This window comes from Podarcis pityusensis (genome assembly GCF_964106645.2).
Source record: "Podarcis pityusensis genome assembly, chromosome: 3".
Classification (NCBI taxonomy): domain Eukaryota; kingdom Metazoa; phylum Chordata; class Lepidosauria; order Squamata; family Lacertidae; genus Podarcis; species Podarcis pityusensis.
This window is the reverse complement of record NC_138026.1, coordinates 121,372,212-121,392,780: the sequence shown is the minus strand read 5'-3', so window position 1 is coordinate 121,392,780 and position 20,569 is coordinate 121,372,212. Positions and strand designations below refer to the sequence as shown.

The 20,569-nt window shown below is 43.6% G+C and overlaps 1 protein-coding gene across 16 annotated transcripts in view; it reads left to right on the top strand.

Moving 5' to 3' along the window:
- Nucleotides 1–20,569, top strand: part of OTOF (otoferlin) — a 202,944-nt gene that overhangs the window by 142,924 nt on the left and 39,451 nt on the right. For 13 of the 16 annotated variants that reach the window (XM_081000798.1, XM_081000788.1, XM_081000796.1 and 10 more), the window contains 6 exons: nucleotides 1,535–1,696; nucleotides 4,700–4,862; nucleotides 8,410–8,540; nucleotides 9,306–9,335; nucleotides 11,243–11,377; nucleotides 12,392–12,458. In XM_081000798.1, the coding sequence (XP_080856924.1) occupies nucleotides 1,535–1,696; nucleotides 4,700–4,862; nucleotides 8,410–8,540; nucleotides 9,306–9,335; nucleotides 11,243–11,377; nucleotides 12,392–12,458 (688 nt within the window). The remainder of the gene's footprint in view (nucleotides 1–1,534; nucleotides 1,697–4,699; nucleotides 4,863–8,409; nucleotides 8,541–9,305; nucleotides 9,336–11,242; nucleotides 11,378–12,391; nucleotides 12,459–20,569) is intronic. The other 3 variants (XM_081000800.1, XM_081000789.1, XM_081000793.1) reach the window with 1 other exon arrangement.

Sequence of the window (20,569 nt, the reverse complement as noted above, 5' to 3'; positions counted from 1 at the left end):
CCACGTACGGGACAGCTGCATATTCCAACATTGCAGTGGGTTGGACTAGATCAGGCATGGCCAAACTTGGCCCTCCAGGTGTTCTGGGACTACAACTCCCATCATCCCTAGCTAACAGGACCAGTGGTCTGGAGTGATGGGAACTGTAGTCCTAAAACATTTGGAGGTCTGAGTTTGGCCATGCCTGGACTAGATGGTCCTCAGAGTCCTATCAGGCATGGGGGGGGGTCCTCTACGGGGGCCCCAGTAGTCAAATGTCGTTGAGCCCGTTGCTCTTGAACTCTAATTGAGCGACGTGTTCTTGGGGATGTGGCTCTTCTCTGCTTTCCAAGGAAGTCTCTGCTATCAGCTCTCCCCTTCCTTCTCTTCCAGCTCTGAGTTCTGCTGTAATTCAATCCTGTCTCCCTCTTCTCTTGAAACTGATGGAGGGGGGGGGCGATCCCCATCACTCCCTCTCCTCCTCCAAGGGAAGCTGAGGAGAAGGAGGGGGCGATCCCCAGTGCTCCTTTTCAGTCCAATCCCTGACCAGTCCCTTCGTCCGACTCCACAATTCTTTGTTGTTGATGCTGTTTAGTTGTTTAGGAAAAGTTGACAGCTATGGATGGGGGTGGAGACGCTCCTTCAGGTCTACTGGGCCGAGGCCGTTTAGGGCTTTAAAGGTCAGCAACAACACTTTGAATTGGATTGACTTGAATCCATTGGTTTTGGTCTTCCCTTCCGGAGCAGCTCAAAGCAAGCTTGATCTGTTGTTCTTGTTGTTTAGTCATTTAGTCGTGTCTGCCTCTTCGTGACCCCTTGGACCAGAGCACGCCAGGCACTCCCGTCTTCCACTGCCTCCCGCACTTTGGCCAAACTCATGCTGGTAGCTTTGAGAACACTGTCCCACCATCTCGTCCTCTGTCGTCCCCTTCTCCTTGTGCCCTCCATCTTTCCCAACATCAGGGTCTTTTCCAGGGAGTCTTCTCTTCTCATGAGGTGGCCAAAGTCTTGGAGCCTCAGCTTCAGGATCTGTCCTTCCAGTGAGCACTCAGGGCTGATTTCCTTCAGAATGGAGAGGTTTGATCTTCTTGCAGTCCATGGGACTCTCAAGAGTCTCCTCCAGCACCAGAATTCAAAAGCATCAATTCTTCGGCGATCTATGATTCTATAATTCTAGACGTGGGTGCCGCTGCGGTCTAAACCACTGAGCCTCTTGGGCTTGCCGATCAGAAGGTCGGCGGTTCAAATCCCCGCGATGGGGTGAGCTCCTGTTCCTCGGTCCCAGCTCCTGCCAACCTAGCAGTTTGAAAGCACACCAAGCGCAAGTAGATAAATAGGTACCGCTCCAGCGGGAAGGTAAACGGCATTTCCATGCACTGTTCTGGTTCGCCAGAGGCAGCTTAGTCCTGCTGGCCACATGACCCGGAAAAACTGTCTGCGGACAAACGCCGGCTCCCTCGGCCTGCAAAGCAAGATGAGCGCCGCAACCCCATCGTCGCCTTTGACTGGACTTAACTGTCAGGGGTCCTTTACCTTTACCTTTTCATAATTCTAGATCTTGTTCTGGGGACTGAGAGACCTGAAGCGCGTGAATTTGGCCCAGGTGGATCGGCCTCGAGTGGACATCGAATGTGCCGGGAGGGGAGTCCAGTCGTCCCTCATCCAGAATTACAAGAAAAACCCCAATTTCAGTACCTTGGTCAAATGGTTTGAAGTGGTGAGTATCTTCTCCCAGCAAAGATGGGTGCATAAGGACGTGAGAAGAGGCTGCTGGATCAGGCCAATGGGCCCTCTAGCCCAGCATTCTGTTCTCACAGTGGCCAACCAGAGGCATGTGGGAAACCAGCAAGCAGGATTCGAACACAAGAGCCCTCTCCCCTCCTGGCTTTTGGATCGCACCAAAGGTCCATCCAGCCCACGGTGGCCAATCAGGAGCCAATCCTTAGAAGCCCACAAGCAGGGGTGAACGAATGTGTCATGACACCTGGGGTGGGGTGTCGCTACATAGGGCGCATGTCTGGCATCGCTACGTATGACATATATGCCGTACATAGCGATGCCGCACATGCGCTGTACATAGTGGTTTGCCAGCAGCACTGCTCCAGTGCCGTATGGACAGTGCTGGGATCCTCTGCTCACGTCTGCAGCTGCAAACGGAGGATCCTCTACATGTGGCTGTAGTGGTGACAGATGGATCCCACCGCTGTCCGTACATCGCTTGAGCGGCCCCAGCGGCAAACCGCTATGTACAGCGCATATGTGGCGTTGTTACGTACAGCGCATGCATGCGACTGTCGGGATCTCCGCTCGGCCAAGCTGATAAAGCTCATCTTCCTCTGGAATCGCCCCCGACGATAATTAACGACCTGAGCCTTTGATGAGGCCTCAGGCACATTCCCATCCAGCAGAGAATCAAAGCAGCACGCGGAAGTGATGAGATTTAGGGCTACATGGCTAAAGAGTTTTATTTCTCGCTACGCAGACAGCAAAGAAAAATACATCCTCTCTCTGTGAAAGCAGAGAGCAACTGAAAAACAAAGGAACAAAGGAAGAGGAAACCACTAACATCACATCTGTCTCCCGTGAGACTTCCAACAGTATGGAATGTGGGGAATGTAAACAGAGTCTTGTGACTCCAAAGTACTGCACAGTGGCAACACACAGAAACTAACAGTGACGCCGCACATGCGCTCTAAATAGCGGTTTGCCACCAGTGCCGGGATCCTCTGCTCATGTCTGCAGCTGCGAAAGGAGGATCCTCTACATGCGGCTGTAGCGGTGACAGAGGGATCGCACCGCCATCCATACGCCGCTCAAGCAGCCCTGGTGGCAAACCACTATGTGCAGCGCATGTGCAGTTTTGCTATGTACAGTGCATGCATGCGACACCGCACATGAGCTGTACATAGCGGTTTGCCGCCGGTGCCGGGATCCTCTGCTTGCGGCTGCAGCTGCAAACAGAGAATACTGCACATGCAGCTGTGGTGGCGTGATGGCTGCTCATGCTGCAGTGGCAGCGGGAGCCCCCGTGGGCTGCCTTCTTGTCACCCCCTCAGACAATAGACCCCCCCGCCCCCGCCCCGTTACAATGCCACTGCTCACAAGGAGAACATGTAGGCAATAGCCCTTTCTCACACTTGGTCTTGGGAGGCAACAGTGCCCAAGGAAGCCAACCTAGATGATCAAGGGTCTGGAAACCAAGTCTTATGAATGTTATGAAGACAAAAACTGCTCCTTTTCCCTTATGGGGTATTCCGGAGCCCATATAGAGTCCTTAAGTGGGTTCCCTATCAGTAGGAGAAAATAACAGAGGCCAACCAGAGTATACTGAGAAGCAAAACAGCTAGTAAGCCTGATCTTTATTAAACTGTTGCAACAGGGTCCCTACTCACCACATGCCGGAGGAACCCTGAGCAGTGGTGCACAAGCCCTTATATAGAATTGCCCACCCTGGAGTCCAAGACCCCAAAACATCATACATACACCACAGAAGGAGGCGGTCTACAGCAGAAATCCTGCCTGCCAGGATACCTGATAATGGTCACTGATTGCAATACCTGGGCAGCCTGGGCATTCTTTTGTGATGGTTAATACTTTAGTTCCAGAGTCCAGGTCAGAGGCTCACCATATTCATACACAAATATGCCCTTAAGACAGGATTTGCAAGCAAAAGGACAATGGCAAGCCTTTCCCCATTTGCCTCCCTTCCTGCAGAGGAATATTTGAGGTCACTGGAAGAGTTGAAATGGCTCCAGGACTGACACATGGTTTATATAATGTATGTGTTTGCCTTGTGCATTTATGAACACTTAATTTATATTTGAGACCTTAGAGTTCTTATGACATGAGGAACGGTTGAAGGAGTTGGGGATGTTTAGCCTGGGAAAGAGTAGACCGCTTTGGAGGCTGTTATGCAGAGATTGGATGGACACCTGCCAGGGATTTTTTAGCTGAGATTCCATCATTGCAGTGGGTTGGACTAGATTTCCCTTGGGGTTGTCTTCCAAACACTCCATTTCAACTTAAAACATTTCCCCAGACCTGACTGGAAGAATCCGCGACCAGAAAGAAGAGGAGTTTCAAGAGGACTGGAGGAAATTTAAGGACTATTTGAATAAATATTGTAATATAAAAAATTAGAAATTACTTGAAAGAAACAAATAGGCCTAGGATTAAATTAAGTTATAATCAAATAAATGGGATTTACAATATTAAGAAATGTGAATAAGATGGTCTATAATTGGAAATTGTTTTAGTTCAATAATGATATTGGAAAGCTGTTACTTTCAACTACAAGGAAACTCAGAAGGGAGGGACTAGAGCAAGTCAACCAAGTTGTTTAAAAGGTTGGATTTGTAAAGAATTAAGTTTGTTGTTATTGTTTATCTGTTTATTGTTGCTTTTTTTTTCTTTCGTTCATTGATGTAGTTTTCTTTTTTTCTTTTCTTTTTTTCTGTTTTTGTGTCTTATTCTGCTCTGTGGTTTTTGTTATTATTGTGGAAAATCTAATTTTTTAAAAATAAAATAAAATAAAACATTTCCCCAGAGCGGCAGTAATCTCAGCCAATCAGATCTCATCTTTCTAGATCTGGGACCAATGAGGGCATTGGAACAATGAGGGGGTGGCTGAGATGACCCTGAAGATCTGTTGATTCCTCCCCTCCCCCAACCACCATAAGTCCCCTGGCCAAATCCTACCTTTGCATCTGGTCCCTTGCAGGATCTCCCTGAGAACGAGCTTCTTCACCCCCCGCTGAACATCCGCGTTGTGGATTGCCGCGCTTTCGGACGTTACACCCTCGTGGGAAGCCATGCTGTGAACTCCCTGAGGAAATTCATCTACAGGCCACCGGATAAGAAAGCTCAGCATTGGAGCACAGCAGGTAGAGGGAGGGAGGGAGGGTGATGTTATGGGGTACCTCTGGTGTGAACTAACTGTGTAACTTAGAACAAGGAACGACCAGTACAGTCATACCTCGAGTTGAATGCACTTTGGGTTGAGTGCGTTTGAGTTGCGCTCCCCGGCAACCCGGAAGTAACAGAGCGCATTACTTCCGGGTTTCGCAACTCGCGCATGCGCAGACGCTCAAAATGACATCACGTGCGTGCGTGGAAGCGGCAAAACGTGACCCGCACATGCGCAGACGCGCCATCGCGTCTTGCCTTCTGTTCGGGATGAGAACGGGGCTCCGGAACGGATCCCGTTCACATCCCGAGGTACCACTGTACAGTCATACCTCGTGTTGCGTTTGCTTCAGGTTGAGCATTTTCATATTGCGTACTGTGGCGCCCCGGATGTACCGGAAAGGGTTACTTCCGGGTTTCTCCACTCACGCATGCGCAGATGCTCAAAGTGACGTCACACGCATGCGCAGAAGCGGCAAATTGCGACCCGCGCACACGCAGACGTGGGTTGCGTTCTGCTCAGGTTGTGAACGGGGCTCCGGAACGGATCCCGTTTGCAACCAGAGGTACCAGTGTGCATGATAAATGGTCAGTCTTTAGCGTCTTGGTTTGCTAGACAGGAGGGTGTGGGGCAGAAGGCTATTTAATGAGCCCGCTCTGTAGTTAAGAAACTGAGCTCCATGAGCATCAGAGGTCCTGGTTCAAATCCCAAAGCACCTAGGAAATCGCTTGGGTAGCCTTAAGCAAATCACTGTTTCTGACTTTGCTTCTCCCCACAACCCCACATCTGAAATAAATGTGGGAATGTTCAGGGTGGCAAAAGCCATTCGACGGTGGAACGGTCTCCCTCAGAAGGTGGTGGGCACTCCTTCCTTGGAGGTTTTTAAGCCGAGGTTGGATGGCCACCTGCCATGGATGCTTCAGCTGAGATGCCTGCATCTCAGGGGGTTGGACTAGATGACCCCCAGGGTCCCTTCCAACCCTAGTCTATGGTTCTATTTCAATTCTATGGTTCTATGAAATACAAAGTGCTGGGATTATAGCTGAGCCTGGGAATATCCGTAACACAAAAGTTCTTGTGCATTCAACCTTTTTGCATGCTTATTCTCATCCCTGCAAGCTTTCTCTCTGAAGCTTGGAGACGTTCTCTCTCAAGTATTTTCTTCTCCATTTTTCCAGTCATTTTTTCTTCCTTTTATCACGCCTTCTGGGAGGGATGTAAGAAGAAGGCAGCTATCTCTTTCCTGTCTTGGTCACAGTCAGGGCTCTTTCTGAACCACAACAGTTCGTTTTTTGCCAAATGCTATCTTATTCGTCTCACTGTCTACTTGTCAATATAATTCACATAACTATCTTCACAATCTGCATAAATTGGGGATTCTGCGTAATTCATGCCATGATTATTTCCAAAACATTCGTTTCGTTGCAAAGGGAACACAATTTGAATGGTGGAGGGGAGGATATAATTTATTTATTCATTTCACATGAAATTTATATAACACTCAAAGTGATTTACATATGTGGTGGGAATGTAAGAAAGTGAAAGGCTTCTGGGAAAGGATATATAATGAATTGAAGAAGATTCTAAAATATACATTTACAAAGAAACCCGAAGCCTTTCTGTTAGGAATACTAGGAAATGAGATAAAGAGAAAGGACTGTAAATTTTTCCAATATGCAGTGACTGCAGCAAGAGTGTTACTGGCTCAGAAATGGAAACAACAGGAAATACCGACAGTGGAAGAATGGAGAATGAAGCTGTTAGACTATGCTGAGTTGGATAAATTGACTGGGAAAATTAGATACCTAAGAGACCAAAAGTTCATCGAGGACTGGGGGAAATTTGTGGAATATCTGGAAAGTATAAGTGAGGGACAGATAACGCTAGAGGGCTTTAAAAAAGCACTGTGAAAAACTAAGAAGTATTGTTTAAAGAGAAAGGAAACTAAGGGTATAAATAATGACAATATAAATTACGAAATGCGCATTTAAAATAATGACTATGGGTGATTTACGGAGAAGCTGAAGGAAGTCCAGAAAAGAAGCAATTTGTGAAAATTGGATGTGAAAAAATTTATGTACGTTTTGTTTTGTTGTAAATTAATAAAAAAAATTATGGAAAAAGAGGAATAAACAGGGTGAAAAAAGCTCAAAATAACACACAAAGTGATTTACAAAGCAATAAAAAAAATTAGTAAAAAGAATTAAAAGATTGTTTTTTTGAAAGCAGTAAACTAAAAACACATCAGCTTTCTCGAAGTCTGAGTAGGCTTGTCTAAACAGAAATGTTTTTCCACGAATGTTACTCACGGATGCCACTGGTCCAGAGATGGAAACAAGATAATGTCCCTACCAGAGAATCATGGCAGGCCAAGTTGATGGATTATAAAAAAAATGGCTAAAATGAATCAGAATTCAGGAAGACCAAAAATTTAATAAGGAATGGGGAAAATTTGTAATTTATCTTAAAAACCATTGCAAACAGTTAAAATCGTTAGTAGGATTGGAAAAACGCTTGTAGTTTAATGGTGTATTTTGGACACAATGGAGAGGTAGAAGATTTGGGTTATACTAAAAGATGCAGGAGGAAATTATTGACCAGAGGACCCACAAAGGGGAGGAGAAAAGTCCAGGAGATTCTTTGGAATCTTGTTTCTATGCTGTATGCTGGATATGTGAGTGCAAAATTTTAATCTGAAGAATCAAATTAATTTTTTTATAAAAAAATGTTTTTATCAGGCTCCGAAAAGAGTACAGGGAAGGTACCTGCTTGATGTCAAAGGCAGGGAGTTCCAAAGATGTGGAATGGGTGTTATGTGGCACCAGTAAGATGGAAGGTGTCAGGAGGGCATATTTGGGGCAAGGCCACATCGCAGGTAAACAGGTATCGTTCACAGACTGAAACAACCACCAACTCTCTGTCGGAGCCTCCGCTACGAGCTGGAAAAGCTCATCCTCCGGTCAAGTTCGGAATCGCCTCCGACGATGATTAACGACCTGAGCCTCTGATAAGGCTCCAGGCACATTCCCTCATTACGCAGAGTATCCAGCAGCAGGGAAGGACGAGAAAACATGAGCTACATTGCAAAGGGTTTTATTTCTAGTTACGCAGACAGAAAAGAAATATACATGCTCTCTCTTTGAAAGCTGAGAGCAAATGGAAAACAAAGGAACAGGAAACCAGTAAACATCATATCCGTCTCCTGTCTTCCGCGAGACTTCCAACAGTCTGGAATCCCAGGAATGTAAACAGAGTCTTGTGACTCTAAGCACTGCACAGTGGCACAAACAGAAACTAACACTATCCACGGGATTGATTTCCATTCCGGACACAGGGCAAATGAACGAACACTTTCTGTTTCTGCTGGAATTCTCCAGAATCTCTGCCTTCTGGCCACCTCTGTCCTAAAACAATTCTCTTCTTCTTCTTCTTCTTCTTCTTCTTCTTCTTCTTCTTCTTCTTCTTCTGTCTCTCCGTTTCCCTCTTTTTCTGTGCTTGGTTCTCTTTCTCTGTCCTCTGCCCAGCTAAGCTCATGAGTGCCTATGCAGCCCTGGCCAACGGTGGACCCATCTCTCACCCCACAGGGGAAATTGTGGTTAACATGGAGCCCGAGGCCCCCATCAAGAAGATGGAAACCATGGTCAAGCTGGAAGCGGTAAGTTTTCTAAAATATATTTATTGGTGTGTGCTTGTCGGCATCCTTCGGGGGTCGAGATGCCAGCTGGCTAGCCCCCAGCTGGATCATGCCCTTCCAGCCGTGAGGAACCCCCGACCTCTGGTGCGACGTAAATCAGTGACTCAGACTTCAAAGCCTGAGCAGACTGTATCAGCAGAGCATACTGCGCAAACAGAAGAGGCGTGAGGCTTGTGGAAACATACTAACAAGCTACGGATTTACGAAGCATAAATCAGGACAAAAGAAACATGTCATCTCTCTTTTCGTCACCTCAGAGAGAGAGAGAGAGAGAGAGAGTCAAAAGCAAAAGCTATATACAACGGAAGTTCCCAGCAAACTGTGCTGGAATGTAAACAGATGTGTGACACGTAACAGTTCCATGTCTGCAACTGAAGGTGGAATGGAAATTTCCAACAGTGCTTTTCTCTTTGTAATTTAACAAAGCATAAAATAAAATAAAATAAAATAAAATCGGGATTAAGGGGTTTTCTCAGGACGAGAGAGGGTGTGTTTGCTATGTCCCGCTGGGGAAGTGGTGGTGGCCCTGACCCTCCTTCTGTTGGGAAATGCTCTGGGTGGGGGAGAATGGAAGATCAAGGAGCGTCAGTTGCGGGGAAGAGTGAGGAATGTCCTTATTTTTTATATGGGAAATGTTGGAGTGTATGCAAACCGCAGGCCTGCCTTCCTCTGTGTAACTGTGGCTGCTTCTTCTTCTTCCTTCCCCTCTCCTTTCCCCGGAGGCAGAACTCTGATGCGGTCGTGAAAGTGGATGTGGTAAGTGACTGATGTGCCATGCCTGGCTCTGTGGTGACTGTCAGGAACATGCCCCGCCCCCAGACCTCAGCGAAAGAGCCAGCCTCAGAAATTGAGCTGAACAAGCAAGAGGCTGACTCTGTAGATGGGAGCTGTCTGTTGGAAATCGGCCCCCTCGGGAAAGGCTGACTCCTCTTCCCAGGCACCGGGGCTTCTCTCCGGTGGTCACCCTCTGGCTGATCCTCCCTCAGTCCAGAGAGACCGGTGATAAGCGACACCTCCCTTTTGAGAGATGCACACTCACTTTCCCCTTGCATCTCAGCAGAAGAAAGAGACAGTCTGAAAGTAGTCTAACATTCTACTTTATTCAACAGACTGTACACTGTACACAGAGCTAGTACAAACATGTCTGCTCTCTCAGCAGCCTCCGTACAACTCACTGATTCCCCCTTTGCAGCAACAACAGGAAGGTCTCAAGTGACACTGAGAACACAACCCTGGGAACAGCGTAGGACATCCTGTCTCACACTTAGAAACATCAGTAACATCACATGATGTAAACAATATGCTGCTACCACGCAGCTGGTGGGAACTCAAATCCCAACACTGTCTGAGTTTAGAGAGGATAGTCTGGCTCCCCTCCTTCCCATGGAACAAGCTGCTAGCTCCCAAGGAGAGGAAGAGTTGGAAGTCTGTCCAAGTGTTGCCAGGCAACCAGCTGATAAGCCAGGGTCGGAGGCTGTGTCTTCTGGGGAAGAGACAGGCAGTGGTGGAGAAAGGTGGGGGCAGTGGGGGAGGGCCTCCCCGGGTGTCATCCCTGAGTGGGTGCCACAATAGCACACCATGGGGAGGCACTTAACACGGGGCCTGGCCTGCAGCGTGCCCGAGCCATGCGTCTCTCCTGGGAGTGATGCAGTGGCTCAGGGCCCTGCGCTGCCTGAAACATAAGTTTGGGGATTGTGTCCGCCAGGTGGACTCCATGGGCAGCTTGCTGCGGCACCCCCTGGGCGGATCAGTGCAGCACTCCTCTGGGCGGATCACCATGCTGCCCCGTGTGCAGATCGCCCGACCTCCATGCGCGGATTGCCCTGCCCCTGCCGCTCTGGTTGCCAAAGCTGCTAGCTATGCCCCTGGAGATGGGCCAGTCATGTGGTCCCCATACGAGGATGTTGGAGAGGCTCAGAGAGAAACAGAAGGGAAGAAGTAGAAAGCTGGGGTTTTGGCGTTCTTCCTGTTTGGGGAGGGACGATGATTCAGACTGAGCAACTTGTGCTAATAAACTACATAAAGTTGTTGCTGCTTATCCGGCTGCTTTCTTGCCAGAGATCATTATTGTGACGACTGAGCTCTTGCGCATGCTTTTGCTAGCTGTCAGTCCAAGGCCTTTCTCCCCGGGCACCGAGGGCTGAATTAAACTGAGCGACATGCCACACATTTAAAGCACTATGATCCCATGACGGGCATAAGAAAAGCCTACTGAATCAGGCCAATGGCCCAAATAGTCCAGCGTTCTGTTCTCACTTTTAATGTTTTGTTTTATTTCAAAATTCAAAGTTACGCTTTATCACTCAACGGTTATGATCCTATTCTGCAATACTAGTGACTCCCCGCTCACCCAACCTCAATGCTTATCATCACGATTACATACAATTGTGTTTTAAAACTTCCATCATATCCAGTTTCACCCCTTTAAAGCAGATTTCTGATATGGTGGTACCTTGCTTGCCGAACTTAATCCATTCTGGGAGTCCATTCGACTCCCGAAACCGTTCAAAAACCAAGACACGGCTTCCCATTGGCTGCAGAGTGTCCTGCACTTAATCAGAAGCTGCGGAAGCCATGTTGGACGTCCGGCTTCCGAAAAACATTCAAAAATTAGAACCTCTGACCGTGTCTCTGTCACCCTCCTCTTCCCCATTATTTTTCAGTCGGAAGAAGAGAAGGAAAAGAAGAAGAAAAAGAAGAAGAAAGGGGGTGCAGAGGAGGAGGAGGATGATGAGCCTGACGAGAGCATGCTGGACTGGTGGTCCAAGTATTTTGCTTCCATCGAGACGATGAAGGAGGTGAGTGGTTGGCAGGTTGCGATAAAGAGCCGCTGGTGCAAAATATAGGGCAGGAAGCCACACAAGAGCCGTTCTCCCATTCTGCAAATCAAAGCTAATTCTAATTCCGGAAGAGATATACTTGGCTCTTCCCATGTTGTTAGGCCGGCTTGGTCACATGCCGCCAAATTCCTCCAGGGCTTCTGTGCGATGAATGCTGCCGGAACAACCTCATCCCAGCATGCATTGCAAGGGGTTGGACTAGATGGCCTTTGGGGTTCCTTCCAACTCTACAGTTCTATAATCCAATGCCCTTCTAGGCTGTGTATTCCAGGGGTCAGCAAACTTTTTCAGCAGGGGGCCGGTCCACTGTCCCTCAGACCTTGTGGGGCGGCCAGACTATAATTTTTGGGAAAAATATGAACGAATTCCTATGCCCCACAAATAACCCAGAGATGCATTTTAAACAAAAGCACACATTCGACTCATGTAAAAACACCAGGCAGGACCCACAAATAACCCAGAGGTGGATTTTAAATAAAATGGCACATTCTACTCATGTAAAAACACGCTGATTCCCGGACCGTCCATGGGCCGGATTGAGAAGGCGATTGGGCCGGATCCAGCCCCCGGGCCTTAGTTTGCCTACCATGGTGTATTCTATGATATGGAAGGGCTGCCTTAGCTGTGATTGCGGCATTCTTTTGTGATGATAAATACTTAATTCCTGAGTCCAGGTCACAAGCTCACCTTATTCATACCCAAATGTGCCCTTAAGGCAGGATTTGTGAGCACAGAGACAACGGGTGAGGCTTTTCCCATTTCCATCCAAACTGCAGAGGAATATTTGAGGTGACTGAAAGAGTAAAAATGGCTTCAGAATCATTCTCCTGAACTATTTCAGACACGTGGTTTATATACTTATGTATGCGTTTGCCTTGTACATTTATGAACATATATTTTATAGCTATATGACCTTAGAATTCCTACAACACCTACATTGCTGTGTGACCTTCCTTTATTTCCTTTTTCTAGCTGCTTCGACAGCAGGAGGCGGCTGCGGCCGAAGCGGAGGAGAAGGATGAGATGGATATGTCTGAGGGTAAATTTTTGGAGTTCAAAAAAACGAAAGGTGGATTAGATAGGAGAGTTAATCCCCGCCCCCAACAACCTGTAATGTTTGGGGAATTCAAACTACAAGGAAAGCCCCACTTGCTGACAGATCCTGCACCTTCCGCAGCTAGAGAGCAGGCAGAAATTAACAGGTCAAGCCTTCCTTCTCACTGCAGCTCCAGGAGCAGGCATCCCTTCACCTCTGGGCCACTGGATTGGCCATGAAGCTGTTAAAACCAGGGCTCCCCTGAAAGGAGTTTAGCTTTCGTTCCATGCAAAATATTTGCAAACTGCTTCAGGTTTAGCAGAGGACCAGTAAGCGAGGAGGAGAGCAGGGTTTAATTGCTTTAAGATTTCTTTGGGTACTTTTTCCCCATCAAGCGGTGCATTTTGATGATGATGATGATGATGATGATGATGATGATGTGCCGCCCTTCGTCACAAGATCTCAGGGCGGTTCACAAAACAATACACAAGATGAAAAACACAAGTCAATAATTAAAACGAAAACAACGAAACAACAACTCCCCCACCCCACAGACCCACATAAAAGGCTGTAGTATTAGTATTTATTAAATGTGTAAATGTTCCAAAATTATGAAACAGAGAGATTTGCCCTCTCCAAATCTCCCCCCCCAAAAAAAACCTCCTAGAGCTGAAACAAAATGCAAGTACCTGAACTGTAGAAACATTGAGAACTGTTGAAAATGAATTCTCCATTTCCACCTTCGAGTAAACTGTTATGCCATCACATTTTATTTTATTTTAATGCATGTGAAAAGAGTTCAGCGCAGGCCCCTTCCATGGCCTCATCTGTGTAGTGTTTGTGCCTCCTTCCATTCCTTCCTCTCTCTCTCTCTTTGCCAACTACCCAAAAGCAAAGGTTTGGGCACTTTCTGTCTCCCTCTCTTTTTTTTTTCTTTTTTTTTTTTTCTTTTATGATTTTATTGAATTCCAACTCATAATACATTTTATCCATTATACAACAAATCATATCCATTTTAGACTTCCTTCAACGTCACTGACATTCTTTCATAGTTATCCTTTTGGTACACATTCCATTCTTCCATATTGCCATTTACACCTCCCTTCCCTCATTATTTCTATTAAACAATATTCATAAATTCTTTACAGAGCCTCTTTAAAACCCGCCAGCGTTGTATTTGCACCATAGTTATTTTCCAGATAACACACAAATTTCTCCCAGTCCTTTATAAATTTTTGGTCTTTAGTGTATCTGATTTTCCCTGTTAATTTGTCCAGTTCTGCATATTCTATTAATTTTGCTCTCCACTCTTCTACCCTTGGAATTTCCTCCTGCTTCCACCTCTGAGCCAATACGATTCTGGCAGCTGTTACAGCATACTGGAAAAGTTTGCAATCTTTCCTTCTAATGTCCTTCCCTACAACACCTAATAAAAAAGCCTCTGGCCTTTTCACAAAGGTATACTTTAACATCTTCTTCATCTCATTATAGATCTCATCCCAGAAGCTTTTTACTTTCTTACATTCCCACCACTGGTGGAAGAATGTCCCTTCTTTGCATTTACATTTCCAGCATTTGTTATCTACCTTATACATCTTTGCCAATCTTACAGGTGACAGGTACCATCTGTAGAGCATTTTCATCATATTTTCCTTCAATAACGTGCAGGCCGTAAATTTTATGTTCTCTTTCCACAACCTTTCCCAATCCTCCAGTTGAATATTATATCCTAAGTCCCTTGCCCACTGTACCATCACTGACTTCACCTCCTCATCTTTCGTGTGCCACTCTAACATTATTTTATACATCTTTGATAGATTTTTAAATTCGTTATTTATTATTTCCTTTTGGAAGGTTGATTCTTTTTCTGCATACCCCCTTTCCTTCAACTCTTTTTTAAACATTTCGTTTATCTGGAAGTAGTGTAGCCAATCATATGTTAATGCTTTAACTTGGTCGTATGATTTCATTTTCCACTTCCCTCCTTCATTGGTAACCATTTCTCCATATGTTCCCCACTTTCCTCTCATGTTAGTTTTCTTAACACACATTATTTCTAACGGGGATAACCAATGTGGGACTTTTGGTTCTAGTATATTTTTATATCTATCCCAAACCTCTATTAGTGCTCCTCTAAAAATGTGATTTCCAAATCCCTTATGTACTCTCTTTTTGTCACACCATAGGTACGCGTGCCACCCAAATTTGTTATTAAACCCTTCCAAATCTAATAATTCTTTGTTTTCCAATTTTACCCATTCTTTTAACCAGCACAGGCATGCTGCCTCATAATACAATCTCATGTCTGGTAGTGCGAAGCCTCCTCTCTCCTTTGCATCTGTCAATAACTTAAATTTAATTCTAGGCTTCTTTCCTTCCCAGACATATCTTGAAATCGCCTTTTGCCATTCCCCGAAAATTTTTGTACCTTTTAGTATGGGTAAAGTTTGAAATAAAAATAACAACTTAGGAAGCACCATCATTTTTACCATTGATATTCTTCCCCATAGTGATAGTTTCAATCTATTCCAAACCTCTAAATCCCTCTTTATTCCTTTCCACATAGGGATATAATTATATTGGTATAAATCTATATTCTTATCCGAGAGCCAAATTCCCAAGTATTTAACCTTTTTGACTACCTCTATCTCCGTTTGTTGTTTTAATAATTCAATTTTATCTTGGTCCATATTTTTAACTATCATTTTGGTCTTCCTCTTATTCAGTCTAAATCCTGCTAATTTTCCAAATTGTTCCATCTCATCCAAAATTTCTTTTGTACTTTCTATAGGTTCTTCCAGAGTCACAACCACGTCATCCGCGAAGGCCTTAACTTTATATTCATTTATGCCTAATGTCACCCCTTTGATTTGCTTATTTTGTCTTATTGCATTTAATAAAACTTCCAGGACCACTATAAATAGCAATGGCGAAAGCGGACAACCCTGCCTTGTTCCTTTAGATATTTTAATATCTTCCGTGATGATGTTATTTATAATCAACCTAGCTTTCTGTTCTGTATAGATTGCTTCGATACCATTAAAAAATTCATGACCCACTTCCATAGCCTCCAAATTTTTCAACATAAATTCCCAGATCACATTATCGAAGGCTTTCTCTGCATCTACGAATATTAAACTTGCTGGTTTATCACACCTATCGGACAAATATTCAATAACATTGACTATATTTCTTATATTGTTCCTTAGTTGTCTGCCCGGTAGGAAACCTTCTTGGTCTTTATGTATGATTTTTACTAATATCTTTTTTAATCTCTTAGCTAGGATTCCTGTGAAGATCTTATAATCTGTGTTCAGTAACGAGATAGGTCTATAATTCTTAATTTGGGTTAAGTCCGAATCTTGTTTTGGTATTATTGTAATAAATGCCTCTTTCCATGTTCCTGGAATGTCCTTTTCTTTTAAAATGTTGTTCATTACTTCTACCAACGGGGCCATCAACGTATCTCTCATCTCTTTATAATAGCTAGATGTAAGTCCATCCGGACCTGGTGTTTTCCCTCTTTTTAATTCTTTTATGACTTCTTCTACTTCCTCTTTACATATTGGGGCATTCAGTTGTTCCCTTTGATCTGTTGGGATCTTTCTCACCATCTTCTCTTTCAAATATCTTTCTATTTTCTTCTTGTTATTCTTTTCTTTATTCTTATATAGTTGTCTGTAAAAATCTAAAAATCTTTTCCTAATTTCTTTCGGGTCTGTTATTTCTTCTCCATTTACCTCAATTTTATTAATTGTACTTTGTTCTTTCCTTTTCTTAGCCTGCCAGGCCAACCATTTTCCTGATTTATTGGCAAACTCAAAGTTTTTTTGTCTTAGCCTTTTGATATTCCATTCAACCTCTTTATTTATTAACATCGCAAATTGGGTTTGGAGAATCTTAATTTCCTGTAGTATCTTCTCATTGTTAGGTTTTTTTATCAATTTTTGTTCCTTATTCATAATCTGTTCTAAGATCTCTTTTGTCTTTTTTTCTTTGTTGTTTCTTTTCCATACATTCTGCTGAATAAAGAGGCCCCTCATCACTGCCTTACTTGCATCCCACACCACACTCGTTTTTGTCCCTTTATCCATATTATCTCTGAAGTAATTATCTAGATTTTTTTGTGCTTTTTCGACGAACTTTTGGTCGTCCCATATGTTATCATTCAACCTCCACCTAAAAGTTCGCTCTTCAAAACCTTTTAGCTCCATTTCTATTGGGTTATGGTCCGAAATCACCTTAGCCTGTATTTCAATTTTTTGAATTCTTGGAGTTAGCTCATTTGATACCCATATTTGATCTATTCTTGACATTGATTGGTTCGACTCTGAGTGGTATGTGAATTGCTTCTCTAGGGGATGTCTGAGCCTCCAAATATCTACTAAGTTACAATTCTTTGTCATCGAAAAGAATGTTTTAGGTAATTTCCCTTCTTTATTCTTCGTTCTTCTCAATCTGTCCATTTCTATTGAAACCACACCGTTCATATCCCCCATTATTATGATTTTTTGGTCCATATATTCAAATAATTTCTCCTCTAATAATCTGAAGAATTCCGTCTTGTTCCCGTTTGGTGAGTAGATCCCAACGATTATCAATTTTTCACCTTGCCACTTAATTTGAACCATTATGATTCTGCCTTCTTCATCCTTAAATAATTGGTGAGATTCAATTTTATTTTTAATATATAATACAACACCTCTTTTTTTCTCTTTATTCGAGGATATAAATTCATTCCCTAACCTTTTATTTATCAAAATTTTCCTGTGCTTTTTAATCACGTGCGTTTCTTGTAAACATATGATGTCTAAATTTTTCTTTTTTAACATATGTTCGATCTTGTTCCGTTTTTTCTTATCATTCATCCCATTCACGTTCCAGTTCCATAGTTTTAACGTCATTCTTCTTATCACTGTTTAGATTTGAGTTTTACCTTATAGTCTTTCTATCTCTTCTCCTTCTTCGTCTTCTTCCTCTTCTTCTGATTCTCTTCCAACGTGTTCTTCTTCTTCTTCTTCTCTTAATTCGAATTCCTCCCTTAAGTTTAATCCTCCTTCTGCCCCTTTAGCCTCTTCCTCTCCCCCTTGGAGCTCTTTATATCTCCTTGTAAATTTTCCAATTTCCTCCGGACTAGTTAATCTTCTTTTTACCCCTTTATAAAAAAATGAGACTCCTTCCGGAAATTCCCATCTAAAATCGATCTTATTTTTCTTAAGCAGTTGCACCAGTGGTTTATAAGCTTCTCTTCGTTTCAACAACCTTATTGGAATATCTTTAAAGATAATTATATAATTCCCATCAATATATAATCTCTTCTCTCTATTCCTTTGCAAAATCTGATTCCTCATCTCTCTATCTTTAAATGTTATTAAGCAATCACCTGGGAATTTCTTTACTGTTCTTGATCTTATTTTCATTCTGAATGCATTTTGTACTGTTTTTGCCACTTCTTCCTCCGATAACTCCATCCACTGCGCAATTTCTTTTACCAATCTTTCTTTTATATTTTCATTTTGTATTTCCGGTACTTGCCTCAATCTCAAATTCACTTCTCTCTGTTTTAGTTCATTCATTGCGATAGAGTCTTTTATTTCTTCCTGTATTTTGTTTAAATCTGCAATCTCCTTTTTCATCTTCTCTTCTTCCCGTTTCATCTCTCTCATTTCATGTTTTGTCTTTTTAAGTCCTTCGTCCACTCTCTTTGAGACCTCTTTAATCTGCCCTTTTAATTCACTAACTGTCTCCTCAATCTTTTTATCCATTTTCCCAATTTTATTATCCACCTGTTCTAATTTTGTCTCCAAATTTTTTTCGCTCTGTTTAATTTCTGCAAACATCTTCAATATTTCTGTTCTGAAATCTGTTTCCTGTTTTGAAGCTCTTCTATCTGTTGGGGTCCCCCCCTCTACCCCCTTTTTTTGTGTATGCGACATTTCCTCAACTATCAAATATCAGATATCAAAAAATTAAACTATACAGTTTCTAGACAATTCCCAACTATTAACAATTACTATTATCATTAAATATCAATGAAATGTCCATCAAAAACTTACAATACTAACTTAAAGGAAAGAAGGGTTATGATTTACAGATTTTTTAACAGTTCACCTTCAAAATCATATATTTAGATTTTGTCTCGTCCTCCACAGGTTGAAGAAGCTGTATTCTTCTTGCCCCCGTTCGGGCTAATCCAGTCAGAACATTTATTAAGCTGTCTCTGATTTGAGGGTCTATAAGAGCTCCAAAAACAATTATCTTTAAATTGGTAGTCCAAAAGTACTCCAGAGGACAGATGTAGAGAATATAAAGTCCAAACTCCAGAAGACAAAGATAGTGAATATAAAGTCAAATTGTAATTTCCAATATGTTCAAGTTCCACATTCCAAATTCCAAACTATCTGTAATTATCTATATTTATTTTATTTATCCCTTATAAGCAAATTTGTCCCTTAGAAATGGGTTTCTATAGTAAATAATTCCTGGAGGATTTTCCGTTAGGAGTTGAAGAGATTTCTTAAAGACGATTTTTCTTTCTTTCACAGTCTTAGATTACCTCTACGGAGGTTTCTTACTTTAAATAATAATGCTTGATTTGAACCACTAGAGGGAGTCCAACCTTACCAAATTTTAGAGTAGTTCTTAAATGGCTTCCCTACTCCAACAGTTCTCTTTAAAGTCCAATTTTCACTAATTTAAAGTTCCTAACAAAGATAGAGAACAGATGAAAAAGATGTTAAACAAACCACCAAAAACCACCTTCTTCAAGAAAAAAAAGGTAAAACCAAATATCTTATAAAGTCACTTATTATAACATCAGGAGTCCTTCTTAGCCCAATATGGCGTCAGAGGTTTCTTAGCGTGGAAATGCACTCACAGAGTCACAGAGATGTAATAGAATAGTCCTCTTTGTCTTTCCACTGCTTCACTGACGCTGAGATCACACTTCATTCGTTAAAATTTTCTGCTCCCCTTTTTAAAGTCCTCCCTTCTCTTCTTTCTTCTGGAGAAAGTTAAATTGTTACAGGGGAGACGATAATAGTAGCCGCTAGCGGCAACTTACTTTCATTTTAGGCTCTGCATACAACCTGTGTCTTTAAATGAAGCCAGACGTCCGCTGAACTCGAGCTCTTCTCTTTTTAATTCGGAGACTTCCTTGCTCTTACTGCTCGTCAATTCCAGCAATTTTAGATGTTCTGCATCCAAATTTCTTTATTTTGAGAGCGGAGCGCTATCTCCCACAGGCTCGGGGCTTCGCTTATTAGCCGCTGCTATGGCCGCCCGATCGCCTGCTGCTCGTTCCGCCGCACTCTTCACCTCTTTTTACGGAGGCTACCTGGCGGCCGGACGGGCAGCTTTTTAGGCACCGCCGGGAACCTGAACCCCTAGACACCCTCCAGAGGTACAACCAGAGGTTTTTGCGCCCTAAAAACCTCCTTTTTCGGCTAAAAAAGCCAGGGCTTTCCCACCGGAAAAAACCCTCGCCTGTAGCGGGTTCCGCGCTCCACCGGAAGTCTGTCCTTTCTGTCTCCCTCTCTGTATGGTTCCCCCCCCCCACCTCCCTCAGTTTTTCTGTTTTTCTGTCATCAACCCATCACTGGCAAAGAGGCGATGAAAGTTGGCAGAATTGGACTTTGGAGCTGGGCTTGTCAGATGTCTTGGGGAAGGCTGGGGGGCGCTTCTGTGATCCGACACTGTCTGATGCAGAATCAGAAAGTTCCCTCCTCTTGCCTTGAGGTCCCAAGAAAGTGTCAGGAGGAGCAGAAAGTTGTAAAGGGAACGCAACCCAATGTGTACCCCTCTAAACCTTGAAGGAGAGATAGAGAGGTCAGCAAAGAGGTTAAAGGTACAGGGATAGTTCTGGGGGTCCCATACTCTGTTTAGACCCCATGCAGACCCTTTTCCTGCAAGCTGAGTTGCACCCAAACTTCCAAGAGAAACCACGAACACCTCCCTCCCAATGAATCGAAGCATTCTTTCAGGCTTTGGGGAAGCGGTTTCGTCCCTCTCTTTGGCCGCAGATGAGCAGAACAAAGCAAAAATAGTCTCTTACCATTGAAAGAGATTTTAATGATCACAGTGGAAGAGCAAAGAGTCCATTCTTGGAGCGCAGG